This window comes from Girardinichthys multiradiatus, chromosome 2 (assembly GCF_021462225.1).
Source record: "Girardinichthys multiradiatus isolate DD_20200921_A chromosome 2, DD_fGirMul_XY1, whole genome shotgun sequence".
Lineage (NCBI taxonomy): Eukaryota > Metazoa > Chordata > Actinopteri > Cyprinodontiformes > Goodeidae > Girardinichthys > Girardinichthys multiradiatus.
The window spans coordinates 29,530,815-29,549,494 of NC_061795.1; the positions used below are offsets into that span (position 1 = coordinate 29,530,815).

An 18,680-nucleotide genomic window follows, 5' to 3' on the forward strand; every position below is an offset into this window, starting at 1 on the left:
AGGGGAGAAGGGGTTGGAGAGGGGTTATGGGAACTCTTCTTAACTGATCCCCAGCACATACACTTTTTGTTTGATAAACTGCACACCAGATGCTAGGCTCCACAAACACACAAACTTAGTGTTTTTTCTTAAATTGAAGTACTGTTTATCTGTTTATTACCAGTAGATGGAGCCGTGTTTGCTTTCACAGAAATAGTCTCTGGACCATTGATGTGAGTGTGGTAACCTATGTTACATAGATAATCAACCAATTAAATGCAAACAAATAATATATATAGGAGTATGTCTTTTAGAATATGATAGAAAATCCGGATCATTTGAAAGTGGAAGCTCCTGTTAGTGTTAGAACTTCTTATCTATAAAATCCATGTGGATTCTCAGCCATCCAGGTCATGAAATTCCTAAGTGAGCATTTTTTGGTTTAAAATACACATAACCAAGGTGTAAACTGTCCATAATAGTTAAAAATGACACATAACACCTTTATTCTTGTGCCTAACTTTAAATTGGACTAAACTTTTTCTTGTTTTAAATCAGCTGGAATAAAGAAAAAATAAATTCAAGAACAAGAATAGAGAGAGACTTTTTGACAGAATATTTCACAACTTTCTTCAAATTCCAGAGTTTACATACATGTCCTTAATATTTGGCAGAATTGCTTATAAAGTTAATTACTTGGGTCAAACCTGTCCTTTTACACCTTCTCACAATAGTTTGCTGGAATTTTGCCCCATTCCTCGTGACACAACTGGTGTACCCAAGGCAGGTTTGTAGGCCGCTTTTCAGCTCTGTCTGCAAATTTTCTGTGGGACCTTTGGAAGACCCATTTGCTCCCTTGGCTTTACCTTCCTGGCTGAAGTTCTGATCTTCATTATTTCCACTACCAATAACCCTGAATTGCACTAGTCCTTCCTGCCCAAAAAACTAAACACCCACACAACATGATGCTACCACCTCCGTACTTCACAGGAGGTCGGGATGGTGTTCTCAGACTTGCAAGCCGCCCGCTTTTTCCTCCAAATGTAATGAAGGTCAGTAGGGGCAAAACCCCACGGTATGTCGCAAAAAGTTAAGGTTCATGTCCTTTTACAAACCATCTTTTGATGTGGCTTTTGAAGGTGAAGGCTTCTTCTCCTCTGGTTGCCCGTTAGCCCATAGTGGTACTAGACTTGTTTCACTGGTAATAATGACACTGTCTAACCAGCTTTAGCCAGCATCTACACAACGTCCTTCACGTTTTCTCTTTAGGTGTTTGGCACATTTATCACCAAAGCACATTAATCTTTGTGGCATTGAACCCATCTCCTTCTTGAACATTATGATGCTGTTTCTACATGCATGCAATTGATCAACAGATGAACATGGCACATTCACACATCTGGAAATTGTGCACAAGAATGAACCAGACTATTGAAAATCCACAATTTTTGTTCTGATGCCTCGGCAGATTTATTTTGGTTTTTTTACGTCACACGAGGAAGCAGCATGTTTGTGGTGTCGCCCTAAGATACCTCCACATGTGCACCTCCATTCTGCTCAGCTGCTGTGAATTAACATATCATATAGGCTTACAAACCCATAAAATAATCTTCTATGCTTCCCCAAATCATCTAAAGCAGGGCTGGTCCTGTATGTTTTAGATGTTTATCTGCTTGAACACACCTGGATAACGTGAACTGGTTTTAAGAAGGCTCCGGTAGAATTGGACATAAGAACATAAGTCAGCTATTTCATTTTAGTATCTTGGAGGAGGCACATAACTAAAACATGCAGGACACCAGGCCATAACACCCATTATTGTCCACCCAGGTTTAAATGCATAGTTATCTTGGTACATATAAACTTCAAACTTTTAAGAATCTCTGAAAAATGCATTATTCTTGCATTTGCAAACATAAATAACTTTTGTAATCCTAACTAAAGGTTTAGTCTGACATGTCATGAGACAGTGATAAAATAAAGGTGTATTTTCATACAGTGTATGTAAACATTTGGTTCCAACTGTATTGCGACTCAGTAGATGAAAGGACAAAATATCGGTCGATGTCAGAAAAGCCCTGCCGCATTTGTAACGTCATTGATTGATGAGTAAAGTGAGACCCAATCAGAATACAAAGGTAGACCATGCAGCACTGGGTCATAAATGAATAAAACATATTGGTTTCGTTCTGTTTTTATTAGGTTGTTTAATTGGATTACTTGCAGAAAATGAATGCTTCAGTCAGTAATGGTTGTCTTCCAAGCCTCCTCTTCTTGTTTTTGTGGCTCAGACACTGAAAAGTTTGGAAACTACCAAATTAAAGTAGTATTGAAATGCAATGTGCTGCTTAAGTGAATTATAATACTTTATGTCAAAGAATCCAGTTAATCTCTCCTGGGGTATTTTGGCTGTTCATCTTAGCACTCATCTGATATATTGCACGAGAATCCGACCCACATTCCTTTTGTCCTGACATCACATCAATCCTTCCCCACTAAATTATAAAAAAAAAAACAAAAACTACTCATCCCGTAAACAAGACCTCCCCCAGCCTCTCCCAGCGAGCATTGGCCTGGTTCAGTCTATGATTATGTGTGTGTTTCTGTGTTTGTGACCATGTATACATGTTGTGCGTACCCTTCAGGTTGATGTGGCCTGGTTTTATAGGAACTGCTTGACAGATACCTGCAACTGTAACCGCGGGGGAGACTGTGAGTGTCTCTGTACGTCCATCGCTGCATATGCACACAAATGCTGCCAACTGGGGGTCACGATACACTGGAGGTCTCCCTCTGTGTGCCGTGAGTATGCTCACAGAGACGGACTGAAACATGCAAGCATTTAATGCCGTTCTTCTTGAAGTTTTTACAGTTTGTAGTTTTACAATTAAAACATCAATGTGTTTTGTTTGGATTTTATGTAATAGACAAGACACAACATAATTATTAATAGGAAGGGAAGAACTCTGACAACTTGCTCTGGTCACATAATATGAAAAATCACAATTTTGACGTACATGCAAAACGCCATGTGTGGTACAAAAGTAACATTCTGAGAACACCATTCCCGTGGTAAAAACATGGTGGTGTCAGCATTGTGCCGTGGGGATGCCTTTCCTCAGCAGGTACAGGGAAGCTGGTCAGAGTTGATGGATAGATGTGTTGAGCTAAAAACATACCAATTATGGAAGATAAAACAGTTAAAGGCAACAAAAGACTTGACACTGGGGTGGAGATTCATCTTCCAACAGCACAGTGACCCTAAACATACAGCCAGAGCTACAATGGGCTGTTTGAGATCAAAGCATAATCATGTGCTAGAATGTCCCACTCAAAGTATAGATCTAAAGCCAATATATAATCTATGGTTGGACATGAAAATATATGTTCACAGATTCTCTGGACCTGATCTGACTGAATTTGAACTATCTCACAGTCAATAGACAAAAATATGCATAGTGTGAATTTATGACGTCCCCAAGGCGAAATGTATCCCTGCCTTTACTACTTCATAGCGTTAATTTTACCCATCTGACATGTTTGCATTGTCTTCATAATGCTGTTTTCTAACAAACATCTGAGGCCTTCAAAACAGCTGGATTAATACTCAGATAAAATGACACACAGCTGGACTCTATTTACTTCTGAAGGTGACTGGTTGGACTGGATTTTATTGAAGTATCAGAGTTGAAGAGGCTGAATACAAATGGAAACAAACTTTGCAGATTTTTACTTTTCTGGAAACTCATGTATCATTTTCCTTCTAGTACACCTGCTCTATAACCTAAAATCTTAATAAAACACATTGAAGTTTGATGTTATACTGTAAAAATGTGAAACGTTCAAAGGGTATGAATACTTGACACTGTGAATTCTGGATGTTATTACTTCTGAGATTTTGAAAAATTCTGAACTGTCTCTTTCAGCCTATGACTGTGAATACTATAATCAAGGTGTGTACAAGTGAGGATCTTCTTTTCTACTTTTGTTTTTTGGGTTTATTTTAATTCCCAGTGGGATTGTCGTCAGACTCATTTCCTGTTATGCCATGTCATTTCCCCAAAGAGCTTGGCGATGGCCCATTTTCCTTGGTGAGTGCTGTCTTTAATGACACCATGTTTGGAGTGAATCGTACCAGCAGCTCAGTGTTTCCCCTTCCGAGAGAAAGACTAGGACAGTTGCCAGCCCCAGGCATTCTGTTCAACTTTATGATCACTGCAGGCTTGTGGAGGAACAGGACATCACGTGAGCGTCCAGTATCACATAAACATGCACTCATCAGTTGTTTTTTGGTTTGGAGTAAATTAATTAGACATTTCTTGATTTTTCAGGTGTTCCTGTAGTTTCTCTGGAGTCTGCAGAGAGGCCAAACTACTTCCTCACAGTGTCAGGGCGCAGCCGTCTTCAGTTGGAGCAGTGGAATCGGGGGGCAGAGTTTGGTCGCAAAGCCACTTTCATCCAGCACCAGGGTCTGTTTCTACCAGGTTACTCCTCATTCGAACTGGTCAGCCAACCTGGAATCTTTCTGTCGCTCACACGTGGAGCGGCTCGAGCGCAGAGATACGGCACCTCTGAGGGCTTCAAGGCCAGCAGCAGCTTCACGCTGGAGGGTCAGAAACACAAGCATGTATCCAACTTTCATATAGAGGCCCCAATCAACAGAGTCAGCAAACCTTTACTCCATTCAAATTATTGTCATAAACGTCAATCCGGAGATCTGTTTAAGGAACTAACTGCAAATGTTAATTCACCTTTTGGAAGGTTATTCACTTTCCCAAATGTTCATTACCACAGTCAAAGGGGAATTACTTCATATCCACGGTAGTAAATACCATGAACTTTTTCACATCTCATCATGTTATAGTCACAAACTTCAATCTATTTTATTGGCATTTTATGTGATACACAAACACAAAATAGGGCATTTTGAAGTGTTGCATACAAAATCCAAGAGGTGAGGCATGTATTTGTGTTCAGCGCCCTGAGCCAATACTTTGTAGAGGAATAGCATAGTGTGTGTCACACTGCGATTACATTTGAGTTAGAGCTATTTTCGAAGCAGAAATAACACAAACAATATTCAGTCAGATTGAGTAGAGAAAGGGGTGTTGAATACAAAGGCACACATCCATTATCAGATTTTTATTTCCAGATTACAAAAAAGTTTTCTTTTTACTTTACACTTTCATGCTACTTTGTGCTGCTCAATCACATAAAGTTCTAATAAAAGGCATGGCAGTTTCTGGGTTTACTGTGAATAAATGTCAACGGTGTATGGATTCGTTTGAAAGTTAATCTTTATACATTATAACAAGTTTTTGTAAATTACTAGCACAGACAAAGAAAAATAGATTTGCACTTTATTTTTACATTTAGTCAGAGCTTAAATTGGTTCATCTTGAGTGTTTTTAATGTAATTATAATTTAGATTTCATAGTGGCTGTGTTTCTTATTACCTTTTATTAATCTGAATGTGTTTTTGCATTCAAAGACCGACCTTTTCTTTTCTTAGAAGTCTTCATTTGATGCATTATTCGTTAAATGATAAGTTTAATTGGTGTGTACAGTGATACAAGTAGTTCGTTTTACAGTATTTGTTCCAAAATAAATCCTGATTAAACAATTGCAAGGAATTATTTCCTGCTAAGATAATTCAATTCCTGGAGAAAGCTGCACACAGCATTATAACAGGAGATCAAACTTAATGTCCTCTTGATGTACTGAACAGATTTTTGGCTGGCTCAATGCAGCTCTATACATCTAAGAGCAATTAATCTAAATTGCCTTAAAACGTCTTAAATAACAATTTACTCTGATTTTCTTCTCACACTGAAATGTCAGAAAACAATTGTTTTCGCTAAACAGAGTACAAACAACTAAAAAGGGGTCACTTGCAACTGAGAACCTGATTAAGCTGGCACACAATGTAGCAGCAGATTGTATATGAAAGGAAGTCCTTTGCAAAGTTAATCAAATATTGTTTTAGAAACCAGCAAAATACTCTAACTACATCATCTCCCTCCACTTGATTTGAAATAACATCTAATATGTGTCAGTATATATATATATTATAGCAGAGTGCGATATAAATGGTATCATGTTTTTGCAGGAATAATTGAAAGTATAGCTGGCTAAAAGCAAATAAAACAACCACAGTTGTTGCAGAGCCCATTTTTTGATGAGTCATTTTCATTTTAGCACTGCTCTGTGCAGAGTGTTTTGATATGCAATATAACAGCATGATATGCACATTACAAAGAAGCAGAGAGGAAAGAAAGCATCCAGCAAGTGATTAAAATGTCCCAAGCATCACACTTTTACCCCCTGTCCACAGTAAAAGCCATTTTTAAAGATACACTCAATTCTATCTTGTGTGGTAACAATGGAATATATTATTGTACCATATTCTCACTTTACTCTTTTACATTTGTTAATGACCTGAATGTCTCATTTCTATTAATTGGGATGCTTTGCAAATCTTATTGCCGTATTCTGTGGATCTTATTCTAGCTTACATATTCAAATGGCTTTGGGGTCACTGTATGTGCACATGTGCATGCTGGGCACAGAAAGGCTAACTAATATGCATTTCATTTGTTACTGCAGTCAGTCTTTTTATAATACCGTACCGCATGATGTGCGAGTGGCGTTATCAGGCTTGTGCGAGTCCCTGCGTCCACACCTGCAGTGATCCAGATGCGACACGCTGCCAGTTCCTGCCTCCGTAAGAAGTTTGGCCCAACACGGGCCTTTGCTGTACAGCCAACGTAATCTACGCTTAGATCTGGCAATGAAAATGTTTGTGTGTGTTATAGGGTGGAAGGCTGCATCCCTCGCTGTCCAAAGAACATGGTGCTGGACGAAGTCACAAGACGCTGTGTCTACACAGAGGACTGTGAGTGTAAACATGATTTTGACTTTAAATGATATAAAACGTTATAGTTTATGGTACAGTAATGTGTATTAAATTGTCTCATGTAGGTGTTAACCTTCCTCCAACTCCGACACCTTTTGCGTTTGTGACTCAGCCCAACAGAACCACTACACCACCACCATTCTCTACAACTCCAACTACTACGACCACAAGAGCAACAACAACCTCCTCCACTACTGTCAGTCCCACAACAACTGCACCCACCACCACCACAACCACCATTCCCACCACAACGTTACCCACTAAAGCAGTCACTACTCTTACATCTCCAACCACATCACCACCTGCTTCTACAACCACTGTTGTTTCCACAACTACACCTGACACTTCCACCCTAAGTACAACCATAATGACCCCCACTCCAACCACAGAGGTCAGCTCAGCTACTCCCTCCACCACAGTCCCTTCAACTACTCCCGAGGTTACCACACCTACTCCACCTCTTCTGACGTCCCCGACCACCCTGCCACCAACGACCACTGTCATTACAACTGTCCCAACCACAACTGTACCTGAAACCACCACCACAATCTCAACTACTTCGCAACCGGCAACCACCACCGAGATTTTCACCCCAGTGGAAACAACCACAGCCCTTCCTTCAACCGAGCCCACTACTGTTCCCAGCACAGAAATAATCTCAAGCCCTGAAACCTCCCCCGTAACTGAAGTATCTACCTGGCCAACTGGTCCATGCACAGTAAGTGTTACTTCTGTAAGTAGAGTTTATAGCTGTAGACAAATAGCAAATCTGGAGCAGAGGCAAACATAGGGATTTATTAATATTTCAATACAAGAATATACTGATTAGAAATTTTAAGCTTGTGTCATTGGTCGGTGTGGCTAGGGCACCTAGCATTACTAAAGCACATTCACACTGCGGGTCCAGTCCAGGGATTGGTAAAAATTAGAAAATTCACACCATCAGTTGTCGCAATTTGCTTTCACACAAATAACGTCATGCAGTTGCACGGACTGTTTCGGAGGCAGTATAGCTCCAGTATTGCGCTGATCAAGAACAAAAGCACAAAGAGGAAAGTCTGTTTCATCAGGGTTTCTGTTGCTACTTTGATGTTCAAATGTAGTTGTGTGCCTGCACCTCTTCACAACTCTGCGCTGCTCTTTCGTCACATCGTATGGTTCACTGGGAACGGCAAACATTCACACTGTAAGCGGACCGCTTGCTGGTTGGGAAAAACCGTTTAAAGACCAGCAGTTGTGATTTCACAAAGACCGACATCGTTGCCATAATTCGATCATTTAATTATTTCTTTCAGAAACATAATGCAAAGTGAACACCTATGGACTATGAACCTGCATACATAGGAATGTCTCGTGTGATATCATGTTGACACACAGATGGGAATAAAGCTGATCGTTGATTAAAAATGGAACAATTAAATGCAAAACAAAAACCCCAAATGTGTAAATTGTATCCCCAGCCTCCATTCTCCTATCGTATTGACGAGTGCGCTGAGCTGATTTGTTTCAATGGAGAGCTGCTCTTTCACAACTCCTCTCTCCACTGTCGCTACAACACCTCCCCACCTCAGTGCAGTCTGCTGGGTCTGCCTATCCTCATCAACACAGACCCCTGCTGTCCACTGTGGCAGTGCCCATGTAAGTTTTGTTATAAACCTGAAAGTAATAATGATTGAATAACCTTTTACTAAAAGCACTCATGTTTGCTTGTGCCAGGTCGCTGTACTGTGATGTCAGACCTACGCGTGATCACATTTGATGGTAATAATGTAGCACTGTACGACAATGGCTCTTACATCTTGGTTAACCTGCCCAGAGAGACCATTATAGGCACAGTGGAGAAATGTCCAACAAGTCAGGTAAAATGCAAAAATAAATACATTTATCAAGAAAGAGAGGAAATTTTAATAATGCCTTCAGGTTAATCTTTTGTTTTGTTTCTAGAGTGTAAACTCCATCAGACGAACTGTAAGTGCACTCCCTTTTCTGCCAACAATCACTTACATGTATATGTTGCATCTGGGAAAAAGCAGTTGATTTCCCTCTGCAGAAATAGTCACGAGGGCCATGCAAACGTTTTCATACCCTTTGAACATTTTCACTTTGTGTCACATTACAACCACAAACGTAAGTGATGTCATTGTTGTTTGACAAACCAACACAAAGTAAGGCGTAATTTTGATTTGAAATGAAAATGATTTTCAAATTTATTTTTAAATACAAATCTGAAGAATGTGGGGTGTATTTGTATTCAGCTGCCTTTACTCTAATACTCCTATATAAAAGCTACTTCAGTAGTCACCTGTTTGGGAAATAGAGGCCACCTTTGTGTAACTTGATTTCAATATACATAGAACCGTTCTGGGGATGCCTAAGAGGGTTTTTAGACCCTACATAGAAAACGAAATGTGTTTCAGCAAACTGTAACTGCATATAATCCTAAATACTCCATCCCTGCTGTTACATATGGTGGGGGCAGCATCATGCTGTGACAAAGCTGGTCAGAGTTGATAAAAACATGAATTTAGATAAATACAGGACAATACTTGAGACCTGAGTGGAGGTTCACCTTCTAGCAGGAAGACGATTCTAAACATTTTTCAAAGCTTCAACAAGGTTTTAATATGTTGGGATGGCCCAGTCAAAGTTCAGGGATAAAAAACAACTGAGAATCTGTGGCAAGACCTAAAACCTTTTCTTGCTCAGGTGCTCTTCATGATCTCTAAAGCTGGTAGAGACATACCCCAACAAATGTAAAGCTGTAATTAGAGTAAAAGGTGGTTCTGTACCGTACTGCCTCAGGGGGAGGCGGAGTACAAATACAAGCCTCACTTTTCAGGTGTATTTTTTTAATAAAAACATTTGACAACTATGCATAATTTCCCACCATTTCCAATACCCTTTGTGTTTGTATCACATAAATCTGAATAAAATTTATTGAACTATCTGGATCTAACATAAAAATGGGAAAATGTTTCAAGAGGTATAGATACTTTTGCAAAGCACTGTTAGAGTAATTGCAGTCTATAATATCCATTATCCACAGAGTCCTACAGGTGGAACATCTGGTCTTTGTTTCAAGAAGCTCAACATCACTACTTCCAACTACAGAATCATTATCAACAGACTTGATCGCAAGGTGCCCCTCTTTGCCCTATTTATCATAGAAGCAAAAATGTAATTTGCATTCATAAATGATATATTGTTTTTATGTGTCTAAAGGTGACTGTGAACTACAGACCTGTTAAGCTCCCTTTCTCACGTCACTCCCTTTATGTGGAAGATACAGGCACCATGTACCTGATCCACACACCTGGCAGCATCAGTATACAGTGGTATCATAGCACAGGGATTATGGTGCTGCAGTATAATGCTCCTACTCATGCATTCGTGCCCACTCATGGCCTGTGTGGTGAGTCCATAACACACATGCACACACACCATGCTCATCAGCACCAGCCTCATTTATCTAAGTGCTGTGTTTCAGCACCTGAAGGCTTAACGTCTGCACGTCTGGATCACTTTGACTCGAGCCATTATGAGATGTGACAGTTTGAGATTCTAAAAGCCATTTAGTCACATTACGCAGTTTCAGACAGCCAATTATCTCACCCATAGCTTTGTATTGCTCACTGTCTAAGCAGCAATGAAGCTTGAATGCACCAACAGCACAAAAACAGCTGTCTGCCCCATCTGCCAGGTTGCTGTGATGGGAATCCAGAAGATGACCTTAAACTGCCGAACGGTACGGTGGTCAAAGAGGTGGGAGACATGATGCTCTTTCTGCAGGCGTGGAGAGTCCATTTGACGGATGAGACTGAACACACACGCAGGGTGGGAGACAACTGCACCACAGGGGACTGTACCACCTGTCTTTCTATGCTTACCCAAAGAGCCTTCACACCATGTCATAGCAAGGTACTATCAAGGCTCCACACAGTATTTTACACACTTTGTTTTGAAGCATCATCTCAGGAATAAAAATGGATTCTGGTTGATTTATAAACTGATCAGCTGACAATTGAGTTCATTCTTTTACCTACCTAATTGAAACGTGTTTGCTTTTTTATTGAGATTAATATAAATAAATTATAAATGCAATATATTAAAATATGTTACAAATTTGCAGGTGCCTCCAGAGCAATTCTGTGACATCATGTGGGCAGGAGACCTGCATTACAAGGATCACCAGTGCGACTTTCTGGCCGCTTATGTGGCAGTTTGCTACACACACCAAGTCTGCATCAGCTGGAGACGGCACAATTTTTGTCGTAAGAACACACAGGCAAAGAAGTCATACACAGTAAATTTCAAAAGTGTTCCTACCTCTTTAACCTTTACTCTTTAACTCACATTTTGTCCAGTTACAACGATAAACGTAAATTAATTTTATTAGGATTTTATGTGATAAACCAACACAAAGTAGCACATAAATGTTAAGTGAAAGGTTTTCAGTGTTTGTGCTCTGTGCTCAGCTCCTATATAATAATCCCTAATAAAGTTCAGTGCAGACAGCTGCCTTCAGAGGTCACATAATTAGTAACTAAAGTTGGCCGGTGTGTAAATTAATCTCAGTATAAATCCAGCTGTTCTGTGAAAATCTCGGAAGCTTGTTTGAAAACCATCGTAAACAAACAGAATCGTGGAGGCTAAGGCACACACCAGTTAGGTCAGGGGTATCTCACTCTTTAAACATCTAACAAAGCACATTCAATCTGTCTTCCAAAAATGAAAGCAGCATAAGAAAACTTCAAAGCTACTAAGACATGGCCCTCCATCTTAATTGAGCACACCAGGCAAATCAGAGAAGCAGCCAAGAGGGACATGATGACTATGGAGGAGCTACGGAGGAGCACTGCTTAAGTGGGAGTAGTTGGTTAGCTCTAGTTAGTTCTTTATTTGCACAATAAAAACAGATCCACTAGGAAATTAACAAAATGTTCAATGGAGATGATTAAAAAAACCTAAAGTCATTATTATAAACTTCACACAAATACATTCTTTTTTTAACAGTGAAAAACTCAAACTGAAATATTAAGAGTTAAAAAGAAATATACCATGACAAAAATAAAACAATGAAAAGGGGAAACAAAAGTAAAATCTAATAAATACACCAAACTACTCACAAAGTTATGTTGACACAACTATTTGTCAAAGACTGGCATATATGGAAGGGTGGCACAAAGAAAGCAGCTGTTGATAAAAAAGCCACGAGATTTCCCACATAGAAAACGCTATTCGTGGTAGAAAACTATCACTGGACATCATCTTGAATGCACCATTCCCAAGGTGAAATATGCTGGTGGATGCATCATGCTGTGGGGATAAAGTTACTTCGGTAGGAACAGTAAAGCTGCTCAGTGTTGATGGGAAGATGGATGGATCTAAATACCGGGTAATCTTAAAAGTAAACATTTTGAAGCTGCAAAAGACTTGAAGGGGGTGGAGGTTCACCTCCCAATGACCGTAAACATACAGAGCTACAATGAAATAATTTAAGTCTGAGCATTTTCATGTGTTAGAATGGACCAGATATGGAATAATCTAGTAAAGAGTTTGTGGTAAGAAATTTGATCTTCAGAAACACGTGTGGCTATTCAGTCAGACTGAGCTTGAGGCATTTTGCAATGAAGATTGGGCAAACGTTTTAGTCTCTAGATGTGTAGAGCTGGTAGACACATACTAAAAAAGTCTTGAAGTTGTGATTGCAGGAGAATTTGGCCTGACCAACTATTGACTCAGGGAGGCTGATAAAAAATATGCATGGCACACTGGGCTACTTAAAAACCTATATTGTTTTGGTCTGTGGAAGATCTATGACAAAAATCCTGATAAAATATATTTGTTTGTGAGGTTTTACTGTGATACAATGTGGAAACATTCAATTGGTATGAATACTTTTGCAAGGCACTGTAAATATGTGCTCACTTGTGTTTCCCTAATTGCTAACATTCCTGTCGTGTTGCAGCATTAAGGTGTCCACCTGGAAAAGAGTATCAGCCATGTGTGAGCACCTGCACCAGCCGCACCTGTCTGAACAGAGACTACTATGAGGAAACCACCTGCTCTTTCATCAGGGAGGAGTGTGTGTGTCGCAGTGGAACCATCCTACACAGAGCTGACTCTCCCTACTGTGTCACCGAAGATCTCTGTGGTGAATGAAGAGGCTTTTAAAAGCATACCTTTTACAACAAAATGCACGGCCTAGTTTTGGGTTTCATAAACTCTTACTGAGTCAACATGTTGTATTTAATGAGTTGTGGTTCGTTCAGTCTGCACAGACAATGAAGGTAACCCCCGGGCCCCAGAAGAGGTGTGGAATGGCTCTGCTCGAAGCTGTTGTCTGTACAAATGTATGGAGAACGGCTCTGTGGTGGCTGTCGAGCCAGACTGCAGTGCTGTCCCGACGCCTCTGTGTGAGAGAGAGGGAGAGTATGTGCTGGATGTACTGGAAGAAGGATCCTGTTGCCCCAAGAAGATCTGTGGTGAGTTTATCATATAAGTCAAGAAAGGTTAATGTCCTTCTTAACAACCTTTGGTTATCAGAGACCATTTTTAAGCAAATTCCAATATTTTTGTATTATACTATTATCCCAAACTTTTTTCTTTGCTTCTCAGAGTGCAACATGACCATCTGTGACAGTGAAGCTCCCCCTTGTGATAATGGAAACAGGCTGGTCATTGGTTACAGCGCCCTGTCCTGCTGCCCAGAGTACCGATGTGGTAATAAGAAAACTTTAATGCAGACTTCTCTTGAAAAAATATAATTTTAATTCATATTAATTCAGTTCAGTTTATTTGTATATCACGGCCTCATAACAAATGTCATCCCATTACTAATAGTGATACACTGGTATGTAGAATCAAAGTCAAATGTATTTCAGATCAATCCATTTATTTAGTCGGATTCTTATCAAATTATATGCAGTTTTCTTAAATCTTAATTAGAAAACCATACAGGTGAAATCAGTTTATCATTTAAGGCCAGAGAGTAAAAGATGTCTGAGGAAGCCCATCTAAATGCAGGGAGTCATTGACTTTGTCACCACACGATTGTTTATTATGATATATTGCTGCAGTGGATAGGAATCACTAACTTTTAACAGCAAGAAACCTCCAGCAGAACCAGGTTCTGTATGTGTAGTTTTCTGCTACAACAGGCTAGTGGTTGAGAGAACTAAAAACAAACACTACAACACAGGACTGGTCCAGGAGTTAATAGCAACAGTACTCAAGGCAATGGCTTCATTCAGATAAGTAACACAGCTAGGACAGGTAAGCACTAAGCTATGAGTACTTTCTCTGAGAGACACAATTACAGAGTATATGCATGGGTAATTGCAGCAATATCTGAGTTAACAGATTTTGTCCGGAAAAGAGACACAGCACCATGCTAGGAACACTCTATAGGAAATACAAAAAAAGGTCCACCGTTTGTGGAAGCCTTAGATCATTTAAGCGCTTTGCCTAGAAAGAGAGACAGCTAAATTAAAGCACTGAGTCAGTGTTGGGGGTCATCCATTTTGTGTTTTAGTGCAAGAGTGATTTATCTGTCAAAATAAGGTCAAAGTTCCCCCACCAATCGGTAGAGCAACTGATTAAACAGTGACTTTAAGTGTGGTTTTGGTTAATAATCATCAATTATTAATGAGAAATAGCTAATTGTAATTATTAAGTGCTTCTCAGCCCATAATCACAACACCAGAGTGCATCTCTGATTTCTATATGTAAGCAATGATTGTTGGTTAAGAAAGTATTTTTCTGAATAATTATTTTTAATTATAATTTTTTATAAATATTAATTAATCAAGAATCATAATCCTTACACCAGGTATTCTTTCTATGGGAAAGAAAAACAGAGTAAACATTTGCTCCTTCAGCGGTTCTGTGTAGAACGAGAGACAGCTAAACCAAGAAGCGCTGAGCCAGATTCACTTTCTGTGGGATAAGTGCACAGAAAAAAGTAAAACAGAGTACACATAATTAATGGCAGCAAAAGCTGCTTCATTGGCTTTGTCCTTTAAAGAGAGCCAGCTAAATGGGTAAAAGAGAGAAAAGTGACACAGCTAAGCACAGAATCACTTGGCCAAGTGTTTCTTTAGTGTGAGGAAATACCAAAGAAAGTAAATGAAAAGTTTAATAACTTAGTGGCCTCTTCCAGGAGACTGACAGCCTAACACTGAAACACCAGACCAGGCATACATTATGTGGAAAGACAAAAACTCAGAGATAGCTAAACATTATTGGCAGCAATGGTAGCAAATATTTCAACAAATGAAACATTTAATGGTCAAACCTTCTTCAACATTGACTTATCTTCCTCAGAGTGTGACCCTATGGCATGCCCTCCTGTCTTTGCTCCTGACTGCAGGGAAGATCAGTTCCTTGTTGAGGTCAGGGGGCAAAAATCCTGCTGCTACTCTTATCTTTGTGGTAAGTTGTAATTGCTTGAACCCTGTGTCAGGTTTGCTAAAATGACTTGTCATTATCGTTCTATAAATCAGAGCTATGTAAATGTCCATTTTCTGTATGAGCAGTGTGTGAGTCATGCATTGAACCCATTCCAACTTGCTCACATGGAGAATTTCTGGCTGTCGATCCAAACTCTACCAACAGCTGCTGTCCCCAGTACCACTGTGGTAAGCGTTTTGGCTTGTGTGACTCTGTGTGTTTTTGTCTGTGTTTTCAATACAGCGTTTTCCCCCATTTTTCTGCAGTGTGTGATGTTAATCAATGCCCTAAATCATCTCTGAGCTGTGCACCTGGTCTCTCTTTGGTTGAAACTGTGGCTCCCAGTGACTGCTGTCCCCAGCATCACTGTGGTAAATGCATCCCTACATATGCACGTTATTTCTTACTTGGCTGATGTGTGCAATTGTCGGAGGAGTTTCTATGCCTGTCATGTAGTCACAAAGTTTCACACCACTGCTCTCTTTAACTTTGTTTCCCATATGCATAGAATGTCAATGTGAAGACCGCGCTCTCCCCATATGTCAGCTGGTAAGTAAGCAAAACGCTGCATCAGAAGTCACTCTGCCCCAGAAAGCAAGCAAATTCAGTTAAGTAAGCACTTTGTTCTTTACTCAGGGGGAGGTGCTGGTTGAAGTTCCAGACAGCAGCACCAACTGTGGATGTCTTCAGCATACATGTCGTACGCATAACCTCTGCTCCATGGGTCACAAGATTTAAATATATACTTTTACCATATGCATTATGTTGATATATTGCTTGTTTAACTGTGCTAATTTGTAGAAAAGGCAGAGGTGTGTGTTTTCCAAGGGCTGACAATACTGGGTCCGGGCCAGTCTCTGGTTCAGTACTTTGAGGGAGAACTGTGCTACACTGTCCAGTGTCTGCCTTACAAAGACCCACAAACTGGCTTCTATGCAATGGAGATCACCTCTGTTAACTGTTCCCAAAAGTGTGGATCGGTATGCATTATTCATGCTGCCATAATATAATGTATCACATCAGTATTAGCAGCATTTATGTGATTTTTATCTAAGCTGTGGTATTTAAAAGTTCTTCTGTTTGACTTTGGATTCACCTTCTGGTCTTAGCACCAGGCCTATGTCCCTTCCATAGATCCTCAGGTGTGCTGTGGCTCCTGTAAAAACATCTCTTGTACTTTCACCAATGAAAATGGGACAGTAGAACTTTTCACCGTAAGAACAAACACAATCACTTATGCTCACAAATCATTCAGTGAAAGGCTTTTAAAATTGCTTGTGTGTGTATGTGCAGGCAGGGAGCTCCTGGGTGGAAAACTGTACACGTTACGACTGCGTGGAGACAGCAGTCGGAGCGGTGATACTTGCATCTGGTGTCATCTGCCCTCCTTTTAATGATTCAGAATGTATTCAGGTCAGATCCTCTAAATTTACATCTACATGTTACTGAATGATTCTTTTAAAGACGAGTCATTGCTTTGTACTAGTTGCAGGTACAGCCACATTTACTGGCACCTCTAGTAAAGGTGTGTAAGAACTCATATTATATTGCAGTTGCATAATCTCACTTAGAAAAAAAAATATTAATTGAGGAAAAAAATTAAGTTTAGAAATTATTACATTTAACAAAATCACAGATGTTATAATTATTTGTACCCCTACCAACCTTAAAATTAATAATCGATGACTTTCTACCTTCTAACCAAGACTTGACCGAAAAGCCAATTGGCTTTAGACACTTAAAATTCAAAATTGGAAGGACAAGAGAAAAAAACATTCAAGCAATCACATGTGTGTTGATCTTTATTGGTCAGGAAGTGGTTATGTTGTGGAAAAGAAACAGCAGATGTGGTTTCCAAAGCAGCAGACCCAAAGCAAAGTCTGTTTTTATTCACAAAGCACAAGAGTTCCTGTGGGAGTGAGTTGGTTCGATAAAATATTCTCATTATCCCAACTGACCTCTGGATACACAAGATTTGTCATCAGTAAAAGCCCTGTGTCTCAATCAATGATTTTTGTCAGAATAAAATCCCAGATGGCTGAAACATCATCATACATCTGTATGGTCTCTGAGTTTTTTAATAATACATTGAATTCTAACGGCTACAACAGAGAATAGCTACTACCCTTAAGCTGCCCACAGAGTAGCATCTTGGGCTCAATAAGTCTCAATAACAACCATTAGATGCTATCTACACTTCAAGTGGTTCGTTGGCATTAATGCATGGAAAAAGCCTTTTGTCCTACCATCACAAACATAAATGTATGGACTTAGCAAATTGCTACTTAGACCTAAGAAATAAAATGATGAATATGTAGAAAAAGCATTTGAGTGCCACTGTAAAGAACAGTGGAGGATCTGTAATGCTGTGGGCCCGTTTTTCTTCCAGAGACCCTGGAAACCTCCTTAGAGTGCATGACATCATAGAGTCTGAAACTTTGGTGGCCTCTACCAGTAAAACCACTTCTGTGTTAATTAAATGTTCTCAACACAGAAGTTGCCAAAAAATCACAAAACCCTTCTTCTATGGCCATCTCAGTCCACAGACCTAAATCCAATAGAAAACCTGAAGGGTGAGATGAAGAAAAGTGTGCATAAAATGAGACCCAAAATCAGAATGATATACAGAGAATTTGCAAACAGAAATAATCAAAGTTCGCTCATCCTGTATGTCCCAACTTCATACAATGTTATACATGAAGATGAGAAATGTATCGTTGGCAAAAGTAAGTTGTATGAGTAATTGACAGCAGGGATTCCAATAATTGTGCTGTCAGTGATTTATAAAAAATAATTATGAATAAATTGAATCAAATTAAAGATTGTTTTTTCCTGCAATTTTTCAGAATGCGATTATGCTATGATTAAAAAAGGTTAGTTTATTTTAGGTCTTTTACACCAGAGGTACCAATAAAAGTGGCTGTCGCAGTAGCTTCCCTTTTGAATAAGATTTGTTTTTTAACTGAAACTTTTTTTTATCTTGCTCTTTTCTTGCAGAGTGGGGGCGTAGTTCAGAGCTATGTAGACGGCTGCTGCAAGACATGTGAGTCTCCAGATTTATTTGGGGCTGCTGGCAATGCTTTGTGTAGCTGATTAGAAGGCTGAGCGCTTTGTTGCCTGGCAGTGGATGGGCTTTATGGCTGAATGGTTGGTGTTTGGTGTTTTGTAGAGGGTGGAGATAAAGCCTGACAGCCTGTGACTACATTTGAAAATCCCCTTGGCTTCCTCAGGTGTCCTCAGAAACATCTGCTTATGTTTTCAAGTGGCAGCATGGCTCAGGATAAAAAAGAAATGGGTGGAAATGTTAGAAAAATTAGGATAAATCTTCCTGAAA

At 39.6% G+C, this 18,680-nt stretch overlaps 1 protein-coding gene across 1 annotated transcript in view; it reads left to right on the forward strand.

Moving 5' to 3' along the window:
• The window catches only part of otogl (otogelin-like), a 47,957-nt gene that overhangs the window by 24,042 nt on the left and 5,235 nt on the right, over nt 1-18,680 (forward strand). Inside the window, exons 30-55 of the mRNA XM_047382189.1 lie at nt 2,625-2,781; nt 3,906-3,932; nt 4,045-4,224; nt 4,311-4,589; nt 6,586-6,703; nt 6,795-6,874; nt 6,961-7,613; nt 8,356-8,533; nt 8,612-8,754; nt 8,840-8,863; nt 9,942-10,034; nt 10,118-10,307; nt 10,596-10,813; nt 11,025-11,166; nt 12,864-13,049; nt 13,168-13,380; nt 13,514-13,618; nt 15,221-15,328; nt 15,433-15,534; nt 15,613-15,717; nt 15,855-15,895; nt 15,983-16,046; nt 16,148-16,326; nt 16,456-16,560; nt 16,640-16,759; nt 18,344-18,389. Coding sequence (XP_047238145.1) covers nt 2,625-2,781; nt 3,906-3,932; nt 4,045-4,224; nt 4,311-4,589; nt 6,586-6,703; nt 6,795-6,874; nt 6,961-7,613; nt 8,356-8,533; nt 8,612-8,754; nt 8,840-8,863; nt 9,942-10,034; nt 10,118-10,307; nt 10,596-10,813; nt 11,025-11,166; nt 12,864-13,049; nt 13,168-13,380; nt 13,514-13,618; nt 15,221-15,328; nt 15,433-15,534; nt 15,613-15,717; nt 15,855-15,895; nt 15,983-16,046; nt 16,148-16,326; nt 16,456-16,560; nt 16,640-16,759; nt 18,344-18,389 — 3,856 coding nt within the window. The remainder of the gene's footprint in view (nt 1-2,624; nt 2,782-3,905; nt 3,933-4,044; nt 4,225-4,310; nt 4,590-6,585; nt 6,704-6,794; nt 6,875-6,960; nt 7,614-8,355; nt 8,534-8,611; nt 8,755-8,839; nt 8,864-9,941; nt 10,035-10,117; nt 10,308-10,595; nt 10,814-11,024; nt 11,167-12,863; nt 13,050-13,167; nt 13,381-13,513; nt 13,619-15,220; nt 15,329-15,432; nt 15,535-15,612; nt 15,718-15,854; nt 15,896-15,982; nt 16,047-16,147; nt 16,327-16,455; nt 16,561-16,639; nt 16,760-18,343; nt 18,390-18,680) is intronic.